The sequence below is a fragment of the Rhamphochromis sp. 'chilingali' genome (genome assembly GCF_963969265.1).
Source record: "Rhamphochromis sp. 'chilingali' genome assembly, chromosome: 6".
Taxonomy (NCBI): Eukaryota; Metazoa; Chordata; class Actinopteri; order Cichliformes; family Cichlidae; genus Rhamphochromis; species Rhamphochromis sp. 'chilingali'.
In genome coordinates this window covers 22438604-22466074 of record NC_137933.1, presented here as the reverse complement: position 1 = coordinate 22466074, position 27471 = coordinate 22438604, and the positions used below count along the sequence as shown (strand labels likewise).

Here is a 27471-nt window from a genome sequence, read left to right as displayed (position 1 = left end):
GTTCACTGAGGTTTGCAGGCATTTGTTTCCCTTAAAGATCCTCTTAAGCTCCCATCACAGCATTTCAATCGAGTCGAAATCGAGGTGAGGTCCGGGCATTGACTGGGTCATTGCAGAACTTTGATCGTTCTCTTTTTCAGCCATTAGATTTTAGATTTGCTTGTGTTTGGGATCATTGTCCTGCTGCATGATCCAGTTTCAGCCAAGCTTTAGTTTTTTCACATTTAATCACTTAATTACTTTACTTCATGGTCAACTAAGTGTCAGGTGCCTAGGTCCAGAGGCTCCAAAACAACCCAAAATCATCCCCCCTCCACCACCGTGCTTGTGCAGATATGTTGTGTTTGGTTTTCAGCAAAGAACATTTTTTGTATTATAATCAAAAGTCTTCACATTTGTGTCATCTGTTCAAAGGACATCGTTCCAGCAGTCTTGCAGTTTGTTTAGATGCAGCTTTGCAAATTTCAGCTGTGCTGCCAGGTTTAGAGAGCAGAGACTTTCTCCAGGTAACCATTACAAACAAACCATTCTTGTTCAGTCTTTTTCTAATAGTGATAATGATAGTTTCTAATAGACTCTGAGATGTAGCTCTTGGGTTTTCTGCAGTTTCTCTGAACATTGCACCATGACCCTGGGCTGAATTTGTTGCAATGTTCCCTTCTGGGAAGACAGTGGTATTGTGTTAACACACATCTGAACTAGAAAAGAAAAGAAAAGCAAACTGCTAAAACTTCTGCTTTAATAGAGGTGGTAACACTTGCTAATCAGTTAATCAAGGTTATTTAATTATCAGCACCCAGCTGCTATTTACCCCGTTGATTCCTATGGAAGCAGCAAGAGTCGACTTAGTTTTCCACAGAACTAGATTCCTGTTCTGGCTCAAGTTATTTTCGACCTGACAGTAGATCTATGAGCATGAGTCAGTTCAATGTACTTTGGGGCAGAGTTTGGGACGTATTGACACAATGAGGACACATCTGTTTTTGTTCATGTCCATAATTAAAACTGCCGCTCAGTCGAGTTAAAAAGAGGTTTCACTCAAAGGAACTTCGAAGCATGTACAGTCACTGTGAGGTGTCACTCCAGAGGAGCTGATTGATGTTCAAGGGTGAATTTTTTTTCATTAATGTGTAAAAAGAAAATATGAATTTGAAATTATTTGATCAAATTAGATTTTAAATTATAAATTAAAAATGTATTATAAAAAAAATATCATATATATTATCAATATTATTTTAAATTAGATTTAGTAAACAAATTGGAGTTTACTGAAATTTGGAGTAATAAGCAATATCATCTGCCTGATCCACTCAGCAGCTGTTCTGGAGTTCTCCTAACAGAAAAGCAGACCCATCTACTATGTAATTCAAATTTATAATAATAATAATAATAATGGATACTTTATTGATCCCCATGGGGAAATTACTTGTTTTTCTCTGCATTTGACCCATTCACTCAGTGAAGCAGTGGGCAGCCCACTAAGCAGGCGCCCGGGGAGCAGTGTGTAGGGACGGTACCTTGCTCAGGGGTACCTCAGGGTAGCCGTTAAGTGGATTCGAACCGCCGACCTTCCGATCATGGGGCGACCACTTTACCTACTGAGCTATCCCTTTGGCGTTATATTGTTGTTTGTCAACACCAACATTTTCAATAATAAGTAATAATATCTCACCTTATAATTTGAAATAACTGGCTCTTTTAACAGTGAGTTTCCTGCCAACCTAAAGGCATGACACAGTTTAGGAATAAGTAATCCTGCAATTACCCCTGAGTCTCAGAAATGCACACTGCCCCTATGTAGTTATAAATCGGTTAATGTAGGGGGTAAGCTTCATCAACTTTTATGTCTGTTTTTTGTTAGTAACTTATTTATATATTTTCTCGCTCTTAATTAGGAATAGTCATACTGAATACTTACAACATAAATGAATGTGCCCGATAAAGTTGGTATTCTACATATTTTTGGTGCAGTGATAACTAACTTCAAGCCAGCTCAGACTGGAACTGGACCAGCCTTTTCTCACCTTATTGGCACACTGGGCTTAATTAACTGTTTACTGTGTTTACTGTGAGACAACTGGTTTCAATTTGCTTTTGATGAATGATTGATGCCCCTCGGAGGTGAAGAAGCAGATGATTACAGGCACAGAAAGAACTTTAAAGCTTCCTTGACTATTATGACAAATGATAAAATAAACATGGTGAAACACACATCTTCACAAGCGATGGGATTAATCAGTGTGTGTCACTACAAATGCCTGCAACAACAGATCTGATAAATGTCACTCTGTGATTACATTTACATACGGTACAGTTGAATAAACAACCCATTTGCAAACTGGCTGCTAAATAATCCCAAATTAAGATCAACTTTTTTTCAGCTGCATCTATATCGGGAAATAGTTCAACATTATCATTTCCTACTTTTTATTTTGCCATTTGTAATGTGAGAAACTACGTATCCCCTCGTGTTTTTAATTAGTCAAAGAAAGGAAACATCCCTCATTACACAAACTGCTCATAAACACGTTAAACTTTTTGCACTCTAATCACCAGGGTTTCTTCCTCACTTTGACTATTTTTTAAAATTCAATAGCCAAACATGTATTTAAAAAAACAAAATTTTCCTGACAGTCTGGATGTGCAAGTCTAATTGCAAGTCAGCAAAAAAGCACTGGTTCACACTTTCAGCTGGTTAAACATAGATCTAAACTGTCTGTACATTAAAGCTCCTTAAAGGAAAAACCTGTGAGTTCTAGGAAAACACTTACTTTTCATTATATTTTTTTCTTATCGGAACTGATTCCATCATCATACCAGGAAAGATTAGAACTGCCCTTATTGTGTACAATGGGAAGCACAGATTAATCTGAGCACAAAGGGGCGTTACCTGTACAGTCTTGCTCTATAGTCATTTACTGGTACGTGGAGGAAGTGACTCATCTAGCTAGGCCAGTGAGGCAATATCATACAAACAATCCACATAACTTCTTATTAACATCACACTCCAGACCTTCGCGTCCATTAGCTAACAAAGTTGTCAAGAAATACTGAGCAGACAAAGTGAGAGATCTTTGTTAATACACTGCCAGAAAAAAAGAGTTTGTCTGTACAAATGCTGTTCTGAAGAGATGAACAGAGAGAGAAGAGGATGTTATTTTGTGCCAGTATGCTTCAGGGGAAGTCTAGTGACTGCTGAAACAATATGATTCTTCTTTTAGAATAGCCACATCAAATTTTAGGGATATATTTGATGAGTGTTTTAACTTTGGCATGCTCAGCAAACTGAAAATCACTGGAATTCACTGAAAATCCTCTCAAAAGTATTCATATCTGTGGCAACTTCATACAAATACTTTATATCCAGTACCTGTGGAGATATTGGGCTACTTGCAGCTGCTCTCTTGCCATAGCAGGTAGCTTTGTTATGTGTGATTTGGCAGAGTTTTAAACCACTAAATATAAATGTTTTAATCGTAACAGATTTAAACATCTCTGGCTAGTTGCACTTGGGTATCAATATGGCTGATTGGAAAGTATCAGAACACGCATTAATAAATGTCTTTGCTCTGTCTTTTTCCCCTCACCACCAACCAGTCGCAGCAGATGACTGCCCCTCCCTGAGCCTGGTTCTGCCAGAGGTTTCTTGCTGTTAAAAGGGAGTTTTTCCTTCCCACTGACACCAAAGCACTTGCTCATAGGGGGTCATCTGATTGTTGGGGTTTTCTCTGTTTTCTCCGTATTATTGAGTCTTTATCTTACAATATAAAATGCCTTGAGGCAACTGTTGTTTTGATTTGGTGCTATATATAAAATTGAATTAATCTTTTTCCTGCAACATTTTGAGTAAAAAGACTGAAAACCCAGCAACTTCTGTGGCTGACTGTGTGTTTGGAAAAGAGAGCCCTAGATTTAAGTTTCACTAATGGAGTTAGTGTAGTTCCATGAGTAAAGTTACAATACATCTAGCCTTCATTGACATCTCTTTCCTTATACATGCCAATCTCCACCTATTCAGAATAACAAAAAAATATATAGAGTGGATACAAGCAAAACATCATCTTATAAATATGGCTGGAAAATGTGAGATGTTCAGTGAAAACATATGTAATTAAGCAGTCAAAAGAGTGAAGTGGAAAATCTAACATGTCAAATGTATGAACCAGTACAATTTAAAAAAGGTTAGTTTTGATAATATAATATTAATATTTGTATCCACTTTAAACCACTGAATGAATTAAAATATAAAATCAAAAGGCAAAATAGAAATACAAATCAATGTCATATTAAGGTCAGTTAACTCAATTTTATTACAGTCTGAAATGTCACCACATTATTTCATAATTTTAAACGAAGATTGAAAAGATTGGAAAAAGGCAGATGAAATAATATGTAAATAAAAACCTAGCAGATAAACCAGAGCCAAATGCATTTGATAGCAAAGGTTTATTTACTTACTGTACCTCATGATGGTTACTTAATGAGACAAAAAGTTCGACCGCTTGCGTAATTCTTTTAGTTTGTGCTTGGTTTGAAGCTTTTCTACTCTGTGACAGAAAGTAGTCCCTAACACGAGAAAAAGTGAGTGATGTGGCCTGACGTGATTCTTAAATAGTGGTCAGATTTTGTTCTTGTATGTCTCCCGACGTTGAAAAGAAAAACAAACCTGCCTAGCGGGTGGGGTGAAACTGAATTGCGAAACGCAACATGTGACCGTCGGCAGGGCGTGGGTGATGACGTCAGAGCCATCCCATTCAAATAGCAGAGTTCATATGACGTACCTATACAGCCGTCGCTCTTTCCTTCGCCGTAGCAAGTAGCTAACAGAGCCAAGCCGTCGTGTTCTTGAGGGCGACATTGCATAACCCTTATAGGTTAAAAACTAATTTTGAGCTCTCGTTTCTTTCTTGATTTTATTTTTTATCTCTTGGTTGACAAGAAAACAATTAAGCTGACGTTCCTTTTGTAAAGGTAAGATCTTGCGGGTTTTTTTTTTTTGTTTGGCCTGGCTAAGGTTAGCCGGTCTACTAGAAAGTTCGCTTTAGTTGGTGATGGTGGATAAGAATTTGGGGCGGCGGCAAAATATCAAGTTAGATATGTCTTCTTTGGCGTTGATTCGCCTGGTCAGCATCGAATAAGTTGTGAGGTATGGGGTTTATGGCCAGACTGAAGGCTTTGAGTTGTTTACAGCTTGTTAGCTCATAGCTTACCGGCGGCCTACAGAACAAAACCAAAATGTCGGTGCGTGGACATCCGGTTTCTAAACAAAGGCCTCATCAATCCCACTGTTAGGATTTTCCAGCTTGACTAGGGTGAAGAATTTTCTAATTATTAAAAAATGTATAAGTTCGTGACAGTTTGGTTGACATATTAAACATGAGTTTTGGTTAAACAAAAGACTCTTTACCAGCGTGCTGGGGTTTTTGGTAGCGGTGGAATCTCAAACATTCGTGGGGAATGCTAGAAAACGGGTAACTAAACGTGTACTAACAAATATGTTTTTATCCGCTGTCGGTGGAGTTAAAATTATAGATTTGTCCTACTTTCACAAAGCGTTTCCTGTGACGATGCCAATTGTTATTAGGATTACGTTTATTCTAGCTGATTTATAGATCTCCATGCAATATTCTAGTTTCAAAAGGTAATTTGAATAAACATAGATAATGGAAAACCGGGCGTTGACTTCTCAGTAGCTTGTTGTGCTAGGAAATGTTCCAGTTACGCAACGCTAGCATGCTCTGCTTCCACATTACTGGTAAGGGGACACGTGTTAGCGTTGATGTACCTTCGCAAGTTCCCTGAAACGTACTAAACGGAAACCAAAAGCGAAAGAGTACGTTGGGTATTATTGTCTTGTGTTTGCATGTGTCTTCATAACAGTCAGATGTGCTACTGTGGCCTTGTTTGTGTATGACACGTTAGGTGTCATACACATACACGTTAGGTCTTGGCTAATATGCTGCTGTGTCTTGACTTCCAGGTAGCTCTTTGCCCCCCCCCACTCCCAGGACTCAATTCTTTTCAGATATTCTTTGTCAAGCCGCCAAAGTGGAGAGTGTCGTCGCACCAGGAGGTCCTTCTCGTTTCAGGTATTCAACATTACTCCACCATGTCTGGCTCCATTTACACCCAAGCACCTCTCACATAGTTCCCAAAATGTTAAGTTAAAAAACATTTTTCCTCTTTTTGTATCACAGTGTAGGGGGAGGAGGTGGGGGTGCACCTCAGCACTATCCCAAAACTGTCGGCAACAGGTGATTGTTGTTGTTTTTTTTAACTTTATTATACATGTAACACATTAGTCATCACATCATCCACATACAGATGTTTACAAGAATCACAATTAGTGTTTCACCTGTTATACTCAAAACTGAAATTTCATAAATGGACGTGTCAGTCATCAGTCTGACATCTTACCCTTGACAAATACTCCCCAATTGTTATATTGTCTTTTTTTCAAAAGTGACCCTAAACTAATATTTAAAAAAGGGAAAAAAGAACACACAGTTGACAACTTCTAAACAAATGCTAAATTGAAATGTGCACTGACAGTGAAAATGAACTGAGAACACAAATTATCAAACTGCCAACTGCTGTAACCTACTAGTGATCAACTTCAAAAACGCATAAACCTGAGTAAAGTATGACTGTCTGGTTAGACTTCATGCTTTAGGTCTTTTCATGTGTAACAACATGAGTAAAATGCAAGTATTATATGTGACAGAATCGAGCCCTTGTAATCTAACTACAAAACTGGGTGTTCCAGGATGGTTGTTCAGCTGTGGTTTATCAGTACTATGCTGAACTTTGCAGTCTTTTGTCTGCACTTTGTAGCTGTGTACTATCACATGGTGAAATTGTCAAAAATATGCAATAACTGGATGTGTGGGCTTTTCTTTTGCTTTTTTGTAGATAAGACAATCTGAATAAACATGATTTGTTTGCAGTTACTTAAGCGAGAAACAATCATAGCAGGTGGTGGTGACTGTGGCTCAGTTGAACCCAGCCTGATTCAGTGTGTTGTTTGCCTCCTGAAGTGTGGGGGGTGGGGAGCAGAACTGGCAGGGAGAAGACCAGTTGAGGCTGGTTTAAACTACTTGTAGAAATAGATCATTGTTTACAAGAAACTCCAGTAGCTTCCCTCTAATGTTACTAAAACGGTTGAACAGAGTGTAACTTTCACTGCCATATTCATGTTGAAACAAATTGCAGTTGGTTTAGTGAAGCTGAAAAGAAAATGGCTAAAAATGTAAGGATATGACTCAGTGCCCTGGTAGGACAGTAGCTTCCTTTTGTTTAGGTTAAAGAATCTAAATAAAGTCCTAATCTTGGAATTTCAAAGCCTTCTGTCACAGCAGTTTTACAAGTTGGTTCAGTGTTGCCAGTGTGAACGTTATGACACTGGCAACACTGAACCAGCAGCATGTGAATTGAAGCGGTCTGACTTGTACCATAACTTGTTCTATAATAAGTCACGCAAACTTCAAGTAGGAGCACAATATTTGTCATTCCTGGCTAAAAGTGAGACTCTTAACTATGTTGTCTGTGTAACCAAATCCGGGCTAAATATCAGCAAGACAAGACCATTTCCCTGATAACCTTTGCTGTCTTTGTTGATTATAGCGAGTTCCTGGGGAAAACCCCAGGTTCTAGCGTTCAGAGATGGGTACCTTCTCGAAGCACTAGACGAGATGCCAGCTCCTCCAACGAGAAAGGGCAAAATGATGCAATCTTCAGAAAAGTGAGAGGGTACGTTTCCCTTTAAACGGATTTGTACTTATTTTACGTAAACTGTAATTTGTATTGTTTAAATGTCATTTTAATATGGATGTTGAAGGCTGCTGTTTGTGCTGTATTATCATTTAAGATTTTTAATACAAACGTTTCTTTCGCCTTCAGCATACTTAATAAGCTGACTCCTGAGAAGTTTGACAAACTATGCCTGGAGCTCCTCAATGTGGGTGTAGATTCAAAAGTTGTCTTAAAAGGAATCATCTTGTTGGTGAGTATTTTCCTAACTGCTGTTCTCCTATTCATAGAATATTTAAAAATGGGATCTTAATGCGTTTTTGTGTTTCTCAAGATTGTTGACAAAGCCCTCGAAGAGCCCAAGTATAGCCAGTTGTACGCTCAACTATGTCTACGCTTGGCAGAAGATGCACCAAACTTTGAAGCCCCAACAACAGAAAGTCAGGCAACACAAAAGCAGAATAGTGTAAGTTTTAAGCATTCAAATGTACTCTGTACTCCTGTTGAGTATCTTCTGTCTGGATTTTGAATGACTTCTGTCTTGCAGACCTTCCGAAGGCTTCTGATTTCTAAGCTTCAAGATGAGTTTGAGAATCGTGCCAGGAATGTTGACCGTGAGTAACTTGCATTTGTAACTGTGGACTGTTACAAAATGGGAATTTGGTCAAGGATTTTTTTGAGAGCTGTTATTTAAACTTTTTTTTTTTTTTTTCTTCTTCTTCTTCTTTCTTCTTCAATCCACTGTAGACTTCGACAAACATGACAGCCCACTCACCTCTGAGGAGGAGGAACAGCGTGCAATTGCAAAGATCAAGATGCTGGGCAACATCAAATTCATCGGTGAACTGGGCAAACTCAACCTCATCCATGAATCTATTCTCCACAAGTGCATTAAAACAGTAAGTTCTAATAAAGCGCAAGTACATGGGATGGTTTTATCAAAAATCCAGTTTTCATTCCTGTGGTGTAAGAAATTAACAGTTGTTTAATTATTTTGTTCTTTAAGCTGTTGGAGAAGAAGAAGAGAGTCCCACTTAAGGATATTGGTGAAGATTTGGAATGCCTCTGTCAGATAATGAAAACAGTTGGTCCTAAACTTGATCATGAAAAGGCAAAGGTGAGTGTGTGGAAATTAAACTGAAAAAGATGAGTCTTGTCTTGAAGTCCTTGGTTGTTCAATAACTTTTTTTAAAATTATTTTTACTTTTTCTCGCTTACAGTCTTTGATGGACCAGTACTTTGCTCGCATGCAATCCTTAACCAACAGCAATGATCTGCCTGCACGGATTCGCTTCCTGCTGCAGAACACGGTGGAGCTGCGACACAACAACTGGGTGCCTCGGAAAGCTTATGTTGACAATGGACCAAAGACTATTACCCAAGTTCGTCAAGATGCAGTAAAGGTTAGTTGACCATATCCTTTCAGTTTATCACAGGCTGATGAGGATTGATCTGATTTGCTGGATGACTAATGTAGCCCACAATCGGTGTATCCTTGGATCCTGACTTTTTCTGTGCTTTGTAGGATTTGGGCGTTTTTATTCCACCTTCAAGTGATTCAATAAGGAATGACTTCTTCATGGACAGTTCCTCCTTCCTTCCAGGAAAGATCAAGTATGATAGGGAGACTCTTGGTGGGCTGGCCGACATGTTTGGACAAATGCCTGGTATGTAGAGTCATGCTGCTTTCTTTGAAGTGTAACTCATGCAGCGATTTCAGTCTCTAAAGGCTCTGTCTTATGTTGTGTAGGAAGTGGCATCGGCACAGGCCCAGGGGTAATTCAGGACCACTATTCCCCAACCATGGGTCGCCACCGCGGCAGTGCTCCAGGGGTAATTCAGGACCACTACTCACCAACCATGGGTCGTCACCGTAGCAGCCCACTCTTTAATGGCCACAGTGGAAACAGCAATGGGTCACACCAGCCATATGAAAATGAAAGCAAGCCGTTCATAAAACCGAACCAGGTACATTATAGTTCAGCTCTGTTTGTTTTAATCTGAGATGGTCAGTGCAATACTCATTCTGTTTTTAAACTTTTCAAAGGGGAGAAATTCACCAGTTTTCAACCATAAACAGAATCACTCAGTCCAGATGCAGTCAAAGGATATGGCTCCAAGGTTCAGCAAGAAGGGGAAAGTCAATGCAGATGAGGTACAGCTGCTTACATTGATGGTTTGTTAGTGTCATTGTTGCACATGATTATGTGATAATAAATTGTGGTTAATCTGATGCATTAATACTCCGTCATTCCAGATCAGTCTGAGGCCAGCACAGTCCTTCATTATGAATAAAAACCAAGTGCCAAAGCTGCCGCCACAGACAATGATGCCTTCTCCAGTTGGACAGGTAACAGACAATAGACTTAAAACATGTGAGCAGAGCTGATGGGGCAGTTTCAGGAAATGCATGCTAAGTTTTCTTTTTGTGGCCCTACAGCTTGGTCTTAAAGCCAATCCTCCTCCAATTCAGGAAAAACCTGCAAAGTCTAACAAAAAGGCTCCTCCCACAAAGGAAGAGTTGTGCAAAATGACGGTAAGTTTGTTCAAAGCTTTACCCATGACTTCCTAAGTAATGTGTTATATATGGGGCCTTCATAGCCTGATATTTTTTATTTATTCCCCCCTCATCTTTAAAGGAGACACTACTCACAGACTACCTAAACAACAAAAATGTTAACGATGCAGTGAGTGCTGTGAAAGAGATGAAGGCCCCCAAACACTTCTTGTCAGAGATGCTGAACAAGATCATAGTCTGCTCACTCGATCGTTCAGATGAAGATAAGGAACATGCAAGCACTCTGATTCACACCCTCTGCACAGAGGGCCTCGTCACTGGTGACAACATATTGCAGGCAAGTTTCATTAAAGTGTTTTTTTTTTTTTTTTTTTTTTTTTTTTTTTTTTTTTTTTTTTTTTTAAATTGACAGTGTAATCAAATACACCATATTAACCTTGTGCCTGCCGCACATTTTCAAACAGGCCTTCCTGGGTGTTCTGGACCAGTGTCCCAAGATTGAGGAAGAAATCCCACTGGTGAAGTCGTACCTGGCTCAGTTTGCAGCACGAGCGATCATTGCTGATCTGGTCAGCATTGCAGACTTGGCCCATCAGCTGGAGAATGGCACACATTTCCCACTCTTCCTGCTCTGTCTGCAGCAACTGGTGAAACTGAAAGACCGTGAGTGGCTGACTGACCTTTTCCAGCAGAGCAAGGTCAACATGCAGAAGATGCTGCCTGGTAGGTGAAAGGACACACTGGCCACACTGGTTTTAAATTCAGTGTCATTTGGTTTTCTTTTCTCTTTAGGAGGAAGAATTGGTGTGTGGGTTCTCTTTGTTTTTTGTTTTTTTTTCTCTTCTTCCCCATTACTGACTAGTAATTATGCTCCCATAGAAATTGACCAGAACAAGGACCGGATGCTGGAGATTCTGGAGGGTAAAGGCCTCAGCTTTTTGTTCCCACTGATGAAGCTGGAAAAGGAGCTGCTGAAGCAGATCAAAGTGGATCCTTCTCCGCAGTCAATCTACAAGTGGATCAAAGACAACATCTCTCCAAAACTTCACACCGACAGAGGCTTTGTCAACATTCTCATGACCAGGTACAGCAGTGGACAGTATTTATAGTGACTCGGTCTGCATTGATGAAGCAAGCACATGCCATCAGCCACTGTATTTTTGTGGTTTTCGGTCAAGTGCTTTAACGTGTGTTGGTCTTCTGGTCCTCCAGTTTCTTGCAGTACATTGCTTACGAGAGCAACCCTGACGATGATGAAGAGCAGCATGCATCGCCCAGTAAGGACCAGCTGGAGGAAGAGAAGCAGCTCCTGCTCTCTTTCAAGCCGGTGTTGCAAAAGTTTCTTCACGATCACATTGAGCTGCAAGTCAGTGCACTGTATGCCCTGCAGGTGCACTGCAATGCCAAGAGGTTCCCTAAAGGTGCGTGCATGCATGTGCAGTTACAATAAAACATAACCTTAAATAAAGCTGGTTGCTAACTTATTTTCCTTTTTCCAATTAGGCATGCTGCTACGCTACTATGTGAACTTTTATGACATGGAAATAATTGAAGAGGAAGCCTTCCTTTCATGGAAAGAAGATCTCACCCAAGAGTATCCAGGGAAAGGAAAAGCATTATTTCAGGTAATGTGCAGCCATTGAAGTATGGCTTTGTGTGGACTGCCTCCATTGACACCATTGTGCCTATTTGTGAATGAAACACTTCAGTGGCTGTATTGTTGTTCTGGTGCAGGTGAATCAGTGGCTGACCTGGCTGGAGACTGCAGAAGAGGAGGAGTCAGAGGATGAAGAGTACTGAGGAATAGGCCAAAGCCATGTCTTATCAGATGCAGACTTGTTTTGGGGGTTTTTTTTTCCCTCCTTATTTTTCCATCTTTTTTGTTTTTGTTTTTTTTCCTCCTGTCTTTCACGCTCTTCTTGTAACCACTGTTACAGTTCATTTCACAATGAGATTGTTCTGCCAGCATCACAAATCTTATTTATGCTCCAAGTTTCTATACTGTTCTCTTTGATGTCCTACAGCAGATGTTTTATACACTTCAATCAACTTGGGTTTAAGAGTAGACAGTATTTAGCAGGAAAATGCACCAGCACCCAGAACTTGACCCATTTTTGTCACCTTTTTACATCTGGTAGGAGTCACCAAGTGCTGTCGCAATTATTTAAAAACTGTTTACAAAAGAGGGAGCTCGCATTGCAAAGAGGCTTTCTCCTTTTTTAATCTACATTTGCTAATCAGTTTTTAAATGCACTTTGCTTAAACATCATGAGTCGTTGCAATAGTAAAAATTTAACTTCCCTTGATTTGTTAAACATGATCATGACATTGTTGTCTGCCATGATTATAATGAGACTAATGCTTAGAAATCGACCATTTCTTAACCTGGGTGAGGCCTGTTTTACTTGCACGGTGTGATTTCAGTTACCGCCTTGTAGTTTAATGAATCGAGAGGGGTTTTTTTATGTATGAAACAAGTTGTGCTGTCAGGAATGAATCTGTGTGGCCTTTTTGTTTTCTTTTTTAATTTATAAGGATATACCTCTGTTTCTCGGACTATACTTGAATGTCTCGGGTTTTGACATTGAGACAGCCAAAGCTTGGTTTCCTTTGCTACGGTTGTTTGTCACTTGTGGAAATTTTGTCCATCTGCCATATTTGTCAAGTTCTTAAACGGTCTTTTTATCTTCATGAAATTACCAAGAATGTACTGTTTGTGTACTCTTCTTCTGGAGTGTTGTAACATTGTGTGCTAGAAGTCGAGTGTACAACTACAGATCAACCTTGAATAAAGTTTAACAGTTGATGGCTTTGTCCTGCTGTGTCCTTTTTCCACCTCCCCAGCCAAAGTCATAAGACTTGAAAAATGGTATGTCCTCCTAAAAAGCTGTGACTTCTCAGGTTTAGGCCACAAAGCACGCGGATCACAAGAACATAGTTATGACACTATGAAGTGACTATTGTAGTGTATATTACACCACATAAAATTGCAATATAAAGTTGAAATTGAGGTGCCCCTCTCATGCTGCCGTTTTCTCTGTAGAAGATGTGTAGGGTGTTAAGGGTGTACATCTACTGCAGTGTGTATACTTGTACTAATAGATGGAGGAATTGTACAGAGAGCCACAGCAGGTAATGGTTCCCTGTGTTATTCAGTGGTGCATTTGGGTAATCTGTCTTACTGAACATGTGCCTTTGACTGACCAGCACATCATGGAGTAGGTAGGTGAGAGGCAGTGTCCTTGATTTAGAAACATACACCTTCAGTTTATTAAAATTATAGCATAGATTGAACAAGCTGCTGAAAACATGCTTCAGATTCTGATCCATGTTGACATGATAGCATCACACAGATGCTGCATATGTGATATGAATCTCCTACCACATCTCAAATGTGCCCCATTGGTCTGAGATCTGGTGCTTGTTGAGGCCATTTGAATAAAGTGGATTCATTGTCATGTTTAAAAGGATTTGAGGTTTGTGATATGACACATTATCCTGCTAGAAGCAGGTATGTGGGTACAATGTGGTCCTACAGGAATGGACATGGTCAGCCACCATACAAAGGCTGTGGTGTTTAAACAGTGTTTAGTTGGTACTAAGGGGCCCAAACAAACTATCACACACCCTCAGAAGCCTTAACCATTGATACAAGACAGGATGTATCCATGCTTTTATGTTTACACCAAATTCTGACCCCATCATGTAGCAATGTAGCTGAAGTGGAGACTAATCACAGCAGGCAATATTTTTCCAACCTTTTATTGTGTAATTTTGGTGAGCTTGTGGGAATTTTAGCCTCGGTTTCCTGTTCAAGAGTGGCACCCACTGTTGTCTTGTACTGCTGTGGCCATTAAGACATGACATGTTGTGTTTTCAGTGATGACTTTATGTTTACTTTGCTTGTAACAGGTACTTTGAATCACAGCTGCCTCAAAAAAATCCTGATCTCAGATATCAACAAAGCAGAGAACCATCACTCATTCATTGCATGTGTCCTTTTTTTGGGGGGGGGGCATTCTCTTTAAACCCTCGAGATGGTTGAGTGAGAAAATCCCATCAGTTTCTGAAATACTGACACCAACAACCATGTTACATTCAAAGTCACTTAAATCACTTTTGTTCTCCATTTTCATGCTCAATTTGAACTTCAGTGGGTTGTCTTGACTACATCTACAAGCCTAAATGAGCTTCCTGCCACGTGATTGGCTGATTGGATAGTTGTGTGAGTTGAACGGCTGTACCTAACAAAGCAGATGGTGCTTACTGCAGGTTGAATTGTTATGACTTTTACGTACTTGCTACATGTTTGTCTATAGTTTTAGTGATTTGTCTTCATACACAAGTAAAAACAATGTTAAATCAAGTGTTTCTCTCAGTATTTTATCAACACCACCTTACCAAAAATGTAAAACATAAATATAAATATACCTGTACTTGCATGACAAATTATGACTGTGGAGGAAATAGAGATGAAAAGATGTGGTATGAACCCATTGTTAGTATGAATGAATAGTAGTCTTATTGAACATCAGCGTAACCAGGCATAGCAGTCAACAATTACAGTGATGTGTCGACCTGATTTAACTCAGCAGGTGTTTGATCACATCACGATGCCCCTGCTGTCGAGCACAAGTATAGGACACCTTTTTTAATGCTCTACTGTGGTTTACAGCCCCTGCACACCTTACCGGTACTTTTCAAAGGCAAATAAACATCTGTACAAAATAAGCAACAAATTTTTTGGGGTTTTTTTATTTAACTTTTTTTTTTCTTTACACATTTTAGCAAATTTTAACAAAACATCAAGAAAAGAAATTCCCAGTAAGATGTGACCAAAACGCTATGCGCAAAAAAAAATTCTCATACGGACAGAAATTCTGCTTTTATTTCAAACAAAAATGCAGATGTTTAAGAGTTTTCTCAGCGTTACACGAGTCTGGGTGATGTGAAGAGTTAATCACTGTCATCATCTTCGTTGTTGGAGGCCTCCTGCTCGGAGCCATTGTCAGAGCGGCGTGGGGAGCCCTCGTTGTCAGAGCGGCGTGGGGAGCCCTCGTTGTCCGATCCCGCTTCAGATCCTCGGTCCGATGCCGGAGCGGGTGATCCAGCCCTAGATTCATCATCTGATCCCGACCGACTCCTCTTGCTCTCATTGTCCGACTGTTCAGAGTCAGACTGCCTCTGCACCCTTCTCTTCTTCACTGGACGGTCGCTGCCAGATTCGTCGTCGTCAGAGCCGGCGGAGCGCCGAGGGCTGCCTGCCTCACTACCGGAGCGGTTACGGCCGCCGTCGGAGTCGCTGTCAGATGCAATGCGCTTCCTGTGGCCGACTTCATCGTCAGATCCCGAACCACTGTCTCTTTGATGTCTGGATGGGAGAAAGAGCGCCATGAGGTTTGTGTCAAATAATGTTTTCAAGGCTTCGTAATACTGTAAAAATCTCACATTAAGCTTTTACCTGTCTTCTGCTATTTTCAGTCCATCCTCATCTGAGGAGGACTCAGAAGACGAAATGATAGCCTTAGATTTGATCTTTCCTTTAAGAGACGGAGGCAGACGCTCAGGCTGAGACTGAAATGAGAAAGATGTTACAATTATAAGAGAAACTGGAGCTGAAAACTGATTTTGTAAATTCTGAAAACTAATTGAGACAGAGAAAAACAGCAAATAATGACTAAAGCGGACCTTCTCGATCTTCTTGCGTCCTTCTTTGGGTTTACGCTGCTTCTTGGGTCGTGATGTTCCTTCCTCATCGCTGTCATCTTCTCCTCCTTTAGCAGGTCTGCAACACAAAATTGAATCCCAGAATCTAAATGTTGTGCTCTGCAGTCAGACTAAACAACATTTTGCATTCACTGCAGAACACTTACCTCCTCTTCTTCTTCTTCCTCTCTCCCTTCTCATCCTCCTCCTGTTCGCTGCTACTGGCCTTTCTCTTCTTCTTCTTCTTCAACGGCAGGTCCTCGTCAGACTCGTCATTAACAAAATCGTCCATGTCGCCTCCTTTCTTACGCTTGGAGAGAAAAACAAAAGAAAAAGTGTTAACCACAATGCATTAAGTGCAGTTTAGAGCTCGCTGCTGGGTTTAGCCGTATTAACACTCACACGTCCTCCTCCACCACTGCTGCCCTTCTTCTTTTCTTTGGGCATTTCCTTTGATCCCTCTGCAAAGGTCAGCAGGTTCTTGGTCTTTTCCACATACAAAGCTCTTTGCTCCAAAAGCTTCTTCTGCTCCTCCACTTCTCTGTTCCTCTTTTCCTCCTAAAGAAAGTTAGTTATTGAGACAACCCAACAGATGACTGATTAGTTTATTTAAAAAATGAATCACAGTCAGACATTATGGGCAAAATGAAATGCATCATGGTGATTACTTTAAAAAAAAAAAAAAAAAAAGGTACCTGTTCCTTTATCAGCTGTTGGCGCAGCAGGTCTCTCTCCTGCTCTTGTTTGGCTCGAAGCTCTTTCTCCTCCTCGTCCTGCTTTCTGGCTCTAGCTACATGGTACTGAGCTTGACTCAGCAAGTCAGAGCACTGCCTGCATTCCCAAAACACACCAATATTCCAAATTATGTTACAAAAGACACCAAACACAGCACCCCCCACCCACCCCCCCCCCCCCCCCCCCCCCCCCCAAAAAAAAGCTCATTAAATTAAAGACTGATAGAAGTACTGCCAAATCATCACACTCCATTTCAAACTGGTCTTTCTACTCTTGGGTCTGTATGATGTCAGTGGGAACCAGATCCACACCACAACCCCACAAACCTGCTGTTTTATGAGGGGCAGCCAATCAGAAGACTGGGGTTCAGAAAGAAGCTAAAACAATCTGTGGATGAACTAAAAGGTTGCACTGACCCAGGATCAGTATAAACTAAATAAGGAATATTTTGAACTGTGAAACAACTCAGACTGACCTGGCCTCAGAAGCAGCGAGAGCGAGGTCAAACCTCATCTTGTCTCCAGCCTTGCTGAGGTAGCTGAAGTACCTGTGAGGGAGATGACACTGCAGGATTAGTAAAGGACGGCCAGAGGACGAGACAGGGAGGTGGGAACATAAATCAAATCATTACCTGTGAGCCAGTTCCAGCTCTTTGACAGCACTGAGCACAGCCTTCAAGTTGCTCTTCTCATCTTTAAGCACAAGGGTGGCCAGTCTCTGAAGCACCAGGGCCACATTAAACATCAGCACTGTGTCATTGGGTGCCACGTGACGGGCCTTGATGTAGGAACATCAGAAAGACAGAGTTACACTTCCCCCCACACTGCAGAATGAAGCATAAGCCTCTGATTTCATTTTACCTTCAGAAGCATCTGTTTGCACTCTTGCAGTTTGCCACATTTGAAGAGTGCACGTGCGAGGTAAAGCAGCACCTCTGTGTTCTGATATTTGTAAAACTTCTTCAGGCAGTTCTCGTACTGTCAGACAGAGAGAAAAAAACTTAAATGGAAAAAGCAAAGGAAAGACAAAAACTGTAACAGTTTAACACAAGTGAGGCGTTTACCATCTGCACGGCGCTGATGTACTGCTTCTGCTCCACGTAGATGTGAGCCAGATTTAGCCACACATCACTGATTTCAGCTGTGGCCTCCCTCACCTGCGCGAAAACATCTCGCGCCTCTCTGAAGTAGCCCTTGTGGGCAAGGACAGCACCTAGACATAAAAATATATGCATATACTTAATGCAAAACACACACAGCAGAACAGATAAAAAAGATAAGAGAGACTGAAGAGTGGCTGACCGATGCCATTGGCGGCATAGAGGTTCTTGGCATCATTTCGCAGGACTTGCTTGTAGATTGCCAGGGCTCGATCTTGGTGTCTCTTTTCCTGCCGAGACATTTATCACCAGCGAGCACATGTTTTACTCAAGTGCCTGCACATAGCTGAACTTTGTAACAACTATGCTAACCAGCTGCCTGTGTTTATTTAGCAATAGCATTCAGTGAACTGCTATGCTGTTTTACAAGTGTTCTTTAAGCTCTCTCACACAGTTAAATATTCAATCGGTGTCCCGACAGCAGGTTTCCACGTACCTTTTCACGGTCTCTGGTGGGCTGGTGCAGCGTCTGTAACCACACGTTACCCAGAGCCAGCATGGAGTAGGTGTCGTTCTGCGTGGACGGCTGCTTGAGAATACGTTCAAACTTCTTTTGACCTGGACCCCACTCCTGTTTGGCCAGGTGAAGATTTCCTATCAGGGACCAGGCATCCGGGTGATCCTGCAGAACAAATATCACTTAATGGAAAAAGAAAAAAAAAAGAGTTTTTGCAGCAGACTTTGTCTATCGATGACATTTAACACCAGGCTGTACCTGATTAATCTGAAGAGCTTCTTTGAACCAGTCGGAGGCTTCATAGAAGTTTCCTTTGTCCCGAGCCATCGCTCCAAGACGCAAATAACCTGCAGGCCAAAATAAACAATCACAGAGTGGAAACTTGTTGTTTGTTTGTTTTTTCATAGGCTCATGTTTTATCGATGCATGCTTACAATCCACATAGTTGGGATGTTCTCTGAGGATGTTTTTGTAGAGTTTCTCGGCTTCGTGGAATTCACACATAGCCTCGTACAGACGGGCCAGATTGTAGGAGGTGGTGACAGAAATGGCATTGTAGTAATGCTCGTCATGCTCTCCTTCGGCTTTGGCTCGCTCCAGAGAAGCTAGAAAATATTTCTGGTGGGAACAAGACATGACCCCGTCTTGAATTAGCTCTACTATTTATACAGAGTTATGTACACTCGATGATCAGTAAATACCACAGGCATCCAGTAATATTCTGCAGTTCCATATTAACTGAATAAATTCCCAACTAAATGAAGCTATACTTAGTTCAGGAGCTCTCAGGTTAAACTGCATTTATGGTATATTATTAGCTACCTTGGCTTCCCCTAGGTTGCCCAGTCTGAAGTGCAGAGCCCCCAGGTTGTTGAGAATCTCGGGGGGAACGTCGGCCTGCACCTTCTCCTGCAGGATGCGCGTAGCTGTGCCGTAAGCGGACAGCGCTCCTTGGATGTCTGTCTGCTCCAGAATTTGTGCCAGCTCAATCCACGCCTCCACATCATCTGGGTACTGCTCTGTTACTTTCTTCAAGTGCCCCTATGAAACAAAAACAGTGGAATATATCCAGTAACCATTAAGCATATTTATCAAAATATGTCTGGCACAATTTTCCAAGCTATGAGATAAGTGACATGAGAATACACACTTTTGCAATGTCTCTTTTTTCCTGATCGTCAGATGTTGCATAGAGAGACCCAAGGATTTTCATAGTCTCATAGTTGTTGGGGTAAGCCTTTAAAACCTTTTCAAAGCACTGCGCTGCATTTTCTTTGTCTCTTCGATATACATACATCTGCCCCAGGCCGAAGAACGGCAGCACAAAGGTGGACGAGGCAAACTGAGTGGCTTGGTAATAATACTGAAACGCCTGGTCGTAGTCCTCCTGTGGAAGAAGAAAGCACAGATATGAATGGCGATCTCAGTAAACAATAACAAGCTTGCACGCGGCTGGTTGGGATCGTACCTGCACGTGAAACGAGCGAGCTAACTGATAGCAGCTCTCAGCCTGCATGGCCTCAACTTCGGTGTTGTGGAAAGCGTGCAGAGCGAGATGCTGCACTTTACTGTAGTCCTGAGAGGAAGCAGAAAGCACATAGGCACGAAGAACAGTTAATAACAGCGAAAGGCTAAAACTTATATTTTCACCGCATTTCAACAACACAGCCGTGATTACCTTTTTGAAGAAGAAGTGGTTGGCGAGGTGGTTGAGCACCATGGGGTTGCTGGGGTCGATGGTGTAGGCCCGCGAAAGGAGCTGCACTCCGTTCTTGATGGAGTCTGCCTCTTTGTTGTTGAGCTCTAAAACAGCCAAACCAACGAGCGCTCCCACACACTTTGAATTAAGCTCCAGGGCTCGACCGAAAGCCAAACGAGCCTTCTCCAGTTTGTTGAGCTTGACGAAACAGTGGCCCATCCCCAGCCTCACCTCAGCTACACAAAAACAAGACAAAGAACAAGTTGGGAACATTCGTTTTAGAACCAATATGAGTGAAGGGCAAATATATTATCTGCGGTCCTGTGTTTTTAAAATCAAGGATCTTCTGTTCATAAATTGTATTTGTAAGTTAACAATGAAGTGGCTCATTACCTACATATCTTTGCCACATAAAACATGAACATGCTGGCTCTTGTTGCTGCTGCAACAATAATATTTTCATCATAATATTGATGATCATGACAACAACAATAATAAATTAAATACAGGCATGCGGGGACTGTTTAAAGACATAACATGTTATTGGTTTACCTGGGCAGCCGGGGTTTGTACGCAGAGCCTTTTTGTAGTATGCCAATGCTCCTCTGTAATCCTTTTTATTGAAGGAGATGCAAGCCTTACCTGTTTAACAACAACATTGTTATTACTTCAGTCAATCAGTGTAGTGCATTTCAGTCCTACGCTGTTTCATATTCAAGTTACCAAGCAAAGCAGGGATGTTATTAGTGGACTGGTTGAGGACAAAGTGGAACTGAGCATCGGCCTGGTCCATCTTGTCTCCTTCCAGCAGGCAGAAACAGGCTCTTCCCAACAAATGGTTCTGATTGAGACAACAGTATGTTCAATTTACTTGAAATGCAAGAAACATAACCTCATTTATCACCTGCTATGCTACTTTTTTTCCTACCTGATCATACATGATGATCTTGTCTGCCATAGTATACAGGAGCGTAGCCTGTGTGATGAGCTCTTTCTTGGCATCTTTGTTTTTCTCTTTACGTGCTTGCTGGACATAGTAAGCTGCCAGAGTGTCCAGACAGGTCATCTGGTCTTTTTCGTGGTCTCTGTAGTCGAGGTTTCCATCAATACGTGCTGCCTCTAAAAGCTTTACAAAGTCTTCTGTTTTGCCCTGTTTGTAGTACTCCAACTTAAGAAGAAATAGAAGGAAAACTGTCACACTCGATTGGAATTTCACATTGTTTGTACACGTTTCATCAAATTAACATTTATACACACATCAGTTGATGCAGTAATTAATCTGAATCTAAGAACTACCTGATTGACAAGAAATTTACTGTTTAAAATTCACTTATTGAAATTTTCTGGTTCTCAAATGTGCGATTTTGCTTCTCTGTCACATCTTTGTATTTTGGGTTGAGAAAACAAAATACTTCGAGCTGTCACACTGACGTTTGGGATAAACTGAAAAAAGAGCTTAATCATTATTTGTAGAACAACAACCATGAAGTCTAGGGCCGATGTATCGACTCACCGCCAGAGCAATCCAAATGTGCAGCTGCGTGTGCTCCTGCTTCAAGATACTGATGACCTCATCTCCTTCAGGAAGTTGGTCGAAGTCGAGCTCGATGACCTGGAAAACACAGATATGTATGTATGTTATTACAGTAAGTATCTCAGCATGCATGGTGTTGCCAGTGGAAAAACATATCTATGCAGATTATATGTGCATTATATTATTTTATTGTAATAGTAGTGTAAATCCTGACACATGTATCAATTCAGAGTGTTATGAATTAGAAACTGGAAACTTTGTTACGCACTGCAAGAAAACCACCTGCATCCTAATGTAGCAAAGACTAAGGAACGGGTTGTGGGCATGAATAGGCCAAGAACTCCAGCGACCCCCATTTCCATCCATGGGGTCTGTGTGGAGACGATGGGGGATTTCAAATACCTCGGTGTTTACACTGATTAAAACACAGAAGTCCTCTACAAGGAGAATCAAACTTGTATTTACTGTCTAATGAATGAACTTTAATACTTATGGGATGATGCTCCCAATTTTTTATGAGTCTGTGCTGGTCAGTGCCATCCTCTATGCACAGAACCCAGAGATTGATAACCATGCCTACCTGTGGCCATCAGACTTTATAACTCTGTACTGTACATAGTGTTGCTTTAATTTTGGAATATTTGATTTTAATTTTACATTAAGTGTGTACTTATATTTTTACTTTAAAAAATGGTTTCCATCTTCTCTCTTGCATATTTTCTATTTTAACAAAATATGTTTAACAAAAAAAACATTTTGCATTTAATTCTTCAACGTCAGTTTCTTAGGTAGATTTCACTTGACCTACACAGTTTAATAGAAAAACTTTGCTGCTGCAAATGCTTACAAGGTTCAATAAATGTGTTGGTTATACTGACTATTACTGGCATATGTTTCTAATACTTGGTCCACTCCTAACGTAGCCTAAACACTAATGCAACCGACTGCCTGCAACTACAACACATCTGTCACAAATTCGGTGATGTGTTGAAATACCACAACGCTTATCAGGCTCTTAAATTAAATAGAAAACACCTCAGTAGAATTTAATGTTTACTGCATCACTGAGAACGGCGACGACAAAACATCGCGATAAGTAAGCTTTGCACAGGCGCCGAACGCATATTTAAGGAGTTGGAACAGCTGACAAGTATTAAAATGTCACTATGTTTAAACTCCAGATTGCAAACAAATACACCAGGCTTTCGTTACAATGCCACTCTGTAAGCAGGTACACAACATCAGCTCAGGCTATCCGCAGTTAGCTTAAGCGGCTAACAGCACAGCTAGATCCTCTTAGTGAAAACAGGTTCACGGAAAGATTTACCTCATCTGTGTCCCGTAAAGGGATCTCGATAGAGCCTCGAGACATCTTGAAAGAATAACCAAAACGACCCGAAGCTAGATTTATCTAAAAAAAAATTGTAAAAATAAAAATACAATTTCTTCCACCCGTTGTCTGCTAGTAGCTAATTCATGCTTCCGAAACACACGGATGGCGCAACTGAAATTATGTCCGGGCAGAAACCATAAACACTATGACTCAATGACTGTAGAAAAAAATACAGTCGTTACTATAACTCAAAGAGAAACTGCCACAAAAAAAAAGACGAATTTAGTTAACAATGGGAGAGCCATCGCTTACAATACAATAAAACAATAGTGTTTTATTGGGAATAAACTGCCACACACACTCACACTGGAAGGTAGTTACTTCCTACATTTGCTGAATTCAAAGGGGAGACTGTGCATTTGATGTGTTAAACGTGTGAATTTAAATTTACTGTGTGCATCATTGTCACAAACCTCTCCAGAGCTGCATTTTGGCAAGCAGTGGGAGGAGGGTGTGGAGGGAGGCTGAGGGGATGTCAGCTGGTTTTGATGTGAGTCCTGAAAACCAAAGAAGCACCTTGAAGACTTCACAGTATTTCAGAATTAAAGAGTAGAAGACAAACAATAAGGTGATGCTTCTTACTGAATGATTTTCTTTACAGAAAACCTTTCCGGACTGAAAAGTAAGATTTTTTTCTGACTTGTTTCTGTTTAAAAATAAATGTTTAAAGGCTATATGAGATAAGACCAAAAACATATGTGTCTTCCAATCTAACTGTAAACCATATGAATTGTCTTCCCTGCAGAAATCTTCAGAGGTGGAAATTTGGTTCACGTGACAGTTCTTTAACACAACTGTACTGTCTGAAAACCTGCATTTTTTAACTCATTTTTTATGAAGACTGGCTAGATTTAGTTTCTAAAAACCATCTATGATCCAATTTGCATCAAAGATAATACGTAATTCCAATTTCTGTTCAATTTTATGATATTAGTCTGTTAGTTTTAGCCTCCAGACACAATGCACAAAGTTAAAAATGCATTTGTTTATTTAAATTTCAGGTCATGCAGGGACATGAATGTCCAGCATAGTTGCTCTCTGTGGCTTCAGGAGAAACAAACACAATGTCTGACGACAATAATGGTGAGTGTTTCAGTTTATCCAGTATTAGTATCAAACAAGTATACAGCATATTCATTTCTTTTTCTAACATTTTCTAACACATGTAAAGTGTGGGAGACATCTGGCTGTGGGATGAACGATGTGTTTGAGGACAGCAAAGACACAAGCGGATTATCTGAACATGAACTCCTTGACATCGTGTATGATACGTGTAATAGCAGCAAATCAGGTACACAGATGGACTGAATTTCATTTAGACAAAAAAACGGTGCAGTAATGGTGTGACGTCTTTTTCATTTCCTCCTTTTCCCCTCTTGCCTTCAGGAGAAGTGTTAGCCTCTACCATTTTCGAGTATCTGCACACCATGACTGCTCAGAGCCCAGGGCAGGACCGATTGGCTGCCCTGCAACGGCTGCTTGACCCTGACTGTCAGGACCCACATGTGAGCAGAGAGACGTTTCACTCCACCATGAGGACGTGGATCACCCAGTGCAGCGAGGACAGGTGAGACTTAAACTCTACACAAGGGATCTTATTAGAGATGTTATGCAACCTTGGCATTACATCTAAAGCTTCATATCCAATTAAATATATTGTTACTACAGATTAAAGTTCCCAACAGTATATTTTTATTTTGACTTTTTTTAAGTTAGCTCCACTTTAAATAATTACCTTTGAAGGTAATCATCTAAAACAAGGGGAAGAATAATTTAAAGATGAAGGGATGAAGATGGTCTACCACAATGTCTATCACATTTGATCTTTTTTACAAACACAGCAGGCCATATGCAGTTAAATTTATTTTTTTCCCTACTTTTCTATCAATAAAATTTTTTTTTTAATCAGCTGTGATATCACTCAGTTTTCCTGTGTTACAGTACTGATGAGGACAGCAGCCATGTACCTCGGCCAAACACATCTGAAGAGCCTGTAAATGCAAATGGTGTGTTTCCAGGTTTTATTCGGAGTTTTGAGACTCAGTTTATTAAATATGAAACAATTCATTACTCCTGATTTCCTTTCAGGGCTGGGTTTGTCATTTTGTCAAAGTGAAGAGACGTCATCAGAAGGCCAGCTGTGTTTCTGGTTGGATATTTTATTCTAGTTTAACCATTGCTTCTGTTTGCCTCCCTAATCAGTTTGATTTCACACATTAGTAACCATTTCTTTGGCTTCAGCGATGGAAAAGACCTGTCATGTACAGTGGCTGAACTGAAGCATGCCAACCGCAAACTTAGTGAGCAGAACAGTAGTCTGCTGAGGACTGTTGCTCAATGTGAAGACACAAACCTGCAGCTCACTCTGGACATCACTGAGCTGCGAGCAAAGCTGGTCAGGTGAAGAATAAACTAATTTCTCCCACAGTTAACTGCATTTCAAGCATGTAAGATTACACTACTGTAATAACTTCCAGCAAAAGCAGATTGTTTTATTATTCAAGTTTTATTATTCAACTATATCATATCATTTATTTGCACTTCAAAAATGAGAAACTGATCACTAAAAGTGTAATAAACATCTAATGACTGAAAAATGAGCAGAAATACCAATACCAATCATTATAGACTGCACATATTTCATGTAGGTAAACTCGGGTTTGGACAACACGTATATTTTAACAAATATATCTTAACTCTGAACATGATCAGTGTTCAGATTGCTCAGATTAACTTGTATCAAACTATTGTGAAACTAGTTTATGTGAACTTATTCATATGAATAAGGCCTAACAGACACACCTTTGTGAAGTGACTACATATTCAAAAGCATATTTAAACAAATAAGATAAACTCTGAAAACCAGCTATGGGTAGAAGTTCACATGAACTCATTGTGGGCACAAATGTTATTAATTTTGGGCTTTTAGTGATTTCTCTGTACTTTTTTTTCCAGGGTGGAATGATTGTACAGCATTCATCTTTAATGACCAAAGAAGCAAGACCTTCATTTAGACTTTCTCAAATCCACACAGGGGCAAAATAATATATAAAGGCTCTAAATACATGTACATACACCACCATTAATATTTTTTTAAGCATCCCTTAGCAAGTTTCACCTCAATTGAATCCTTCAGTAAGCATCAACAAGCTTCTGGCAGGATATTTGATTATGCTTCTTAGCAGAATTGGTAGAGTTAATTTAGATTGGTGGAAGGGATGAAGTGAAGATGACTTGCCAGACTCGTTTGGTACCGTCAACAAGCTTCTGATAAAATTCTGGATGGAGATTTGACTTCTTCTTGGCAGAACTGTTGGAGTTAATTTAAAATGATTGATTTCGAGGCCCCATTTTGGAGTGCAGTCATACATTTTCAATAGGTTTACGGTCATCGCTTTGGGAAGACCAGAAGCTTAATGTTTTATCCATTCCAAAAGAAGTATTGATGTCTGTTTGGGATCACTGTCCTGTTTGAACACCGAACTCTGTCCAAGTTTCAACCTTGTAGCTGTTGATTTGAGGTGAAGTTGAAGAATAGGTAGCTAGCCTTCTTCATCATTTCATCCATTTTCCACTACCGGTACCAGTGGTAGCAAAACAGCCCCAGAGCATGACGCTACCACCACCATGCTGGTGCTGTAAAACAAACCCCTTTTATGCTGATAAAGAGAAACTACCAGTTGTAGTCAATCGTGATCACTAATGAGAAGTAAACCGACCTTGGTGATTTATATATACATATATATATATATTCTTTTGATCCTGTGTGGATTAGAGAAAACTCAACATAACATTTAAAAAAAATCCAAAACCCAATTCTTTTTAAAAATTTTAAAGCCATAAAAAATGCATGCTTCACAATCATTCCACCCACCATACATATATAACAAGCCCATTTCTTAAAAAACATCAACAACATAATAAGCATCAGTTACTTACTCCAAATGGCACAAATAGGCCCTTCAGACTTTTCCTTAAGCAATCTTCTCATAGACACACATTTATTAATTTATTAATTGTTTGGTTTGTTCTTGTCAGTATCTTTTTTCATGTAGTCAGTCATGTAATTACCTTGTAATTTGCTTGTCTTGGTTTGTTTGTCATGTGAAGTGCTCAGAGGTCAGCAGTGAGAGTTAGATCTCTGACAGAAGAACTGGAGGAGACACGTCAAGCATTTAAAGAGGCCCGGGAGAAAGCCAGTCGGACCCAGAATAGCTGCTCCAAACTGGTATGTCAAACTCTCAGCAGTCCCACAGTGAAACTTTCTGCTGCGTTCGGCTTATTTTATATGGCAACTATTTACATTTAAGTCTCTTTTTTTGATCTTCAGAGCAATGAGGTTGAATGTCTTCAGAGTGATATTCGAAGGCTTGAAGACAAGGTAATGTACATCTTAAAAATATGCCCAATCTGTGCGCTTTCCATTATATAAAATAAAGCTGATGTTTACATAAACGAGCATTTTTCATTTCCACACAGAATGAAAAACTCATCTTTGAGAAAACATGCTCCGAAGAAAGC

General features: G+C 40.3%; 2 protein-coding genes and 1 long non-coding RNA gene across 3 annotated transcripts; 2 read left to right on the top strand and 1 right to left on the bottom strand.

The window, feature by feature from the left end:
• The first annotated feature begins 5984 nt into the window (after positions 1-5984).
• eif4g2a (eukaryotic translation initiation factor 4, gamma 2a) lies at positions 5985-13073 on the top strand. Its single transcript, XM_080884709.1, has 19 exons — positions 5985-6089; positions 7624-7749; positions 7900-8002; positions 8084-8215; positions 8297-8363; positions 8497-8648; positions 8756-8866; positions 8970-9152; positions 9275-9416; positions 9500-9717; positions 9797-9904; positions 10007-10099; positions 10190-10285; positions 10389-10604; positions 10732-10990; positions 11147-11351; positions 11480-11688; positions 11771-11892; positions 12002-13073. The coding sequence occupies exons 6-19, from the start codon at positions 8565-8567 to the stop codon at positions 12065-12067; spliced, it is 2112 nt and encodes a 703-aa protein (XP_080740835.1). The 5' UTR covers positions 5985-6089; positions 7624-7749; positions 7900-8002; positions 8084-8215; positions 8297-8363; positions 8497-8564; the 3' UTR covers positions 12068-13073.
• Positions 13074-15137: 2064 nt separating this feature from the next.
• On the bottom strand, positions 15138-23062 carry ctr9 (CTR9 homolog, Paf1/RNA polymerase II complex component). The gene is made up of 23 exons (XM_080885639.1): positions 22885-23062; positions 21537-21635; positions 20952-21191; positions 20747-20864; positions 20576-20665; positions 20003-20259; positions 19793-19900; positions 19475-19711; positions 19147-19365; positions 18759-18942; positions 18583-18671; positions 18304-18489; positions 18010-18097; positions 17772-17920; positions 17569-17685; positions 17340-17485; positions 17184-17255; positions 16669-16804; positions 16376-16531; positions 16141-16283; positions 15956-16052; positions 15729-15841; positions 15138-15638 (listed from the first exon to the last, which is right to left on the bottom strand). Exons 1-23 carry the CDS (start codon positions 22927-22929, stop codon positions 15224-15226), a joined length of 3504 nt encoding a protein of 1167 aa, XP_080741765.1. The 5' UTR covers positions 22930-23062; the 3' UTR covers positions 15138-15223.
• Positions 23063-24390: 1328 nt separating this feature from the next.
• LOC308398523 lies at positions 24391-25201 on the top strand. Its single transcript, XR_013971963.1, has 3 exons — positions 24391-24517; positions 24892-24956; positions 25039-25201. It is a non-coding gene; the product is annotated as an uncharacterized lncRNA (long non-coding RNA).
• Positions 25202-27471: the final 2270 nt, after the last annotated feature.

Excerpts from the sequence above, each read along its gene's own strand:
- ctr9 (XM_080885639.1), bottom strand. The coding sequence starts at position 22,929 with ATGTCTCGAGGCTCTATCGAGATCCCTTTACGGGACACAGATGAG. Across the intron at positions 18,490-18,582 it reads AAGCTCTTCAGATTAATCAG|GATCACCCGGATGCCTGGTC; the intron begins GTACAGCCTGGT and ends TTTGTTCTGCAG. Across the intron at positions 17,921-18,009 it reads CTATGCCGCCAATGGCATCG|GTGCTGTCCTTGCCCACAAG; the intron begins GTCAGCCACTCT and ends TTTTATGTCTAG.
- eif4g2a (XM_080884709.1), top strand. The coding sequence starts at position 8,565 with ATGCTGGGCAACATCAAATTCATCGGTGAACTGGGCAAACTCAACCTC. Across the intron at positions 8,867-8,969 it reads TTGATCATGAAAAGGCAAAG|TCTTTGATGGACCAGTACTT; the intron begins GTGAGTGTGTGG and ends TCTCGCTTACAG. Across the intron at positions 11,689-11,770 it reads TGCCAAGAGGTTCCCTAAAG|GCATGCTGCTACGCTACTAT; the intron begins GTGCGTGCATGC and ends TTTTCCAATTAG.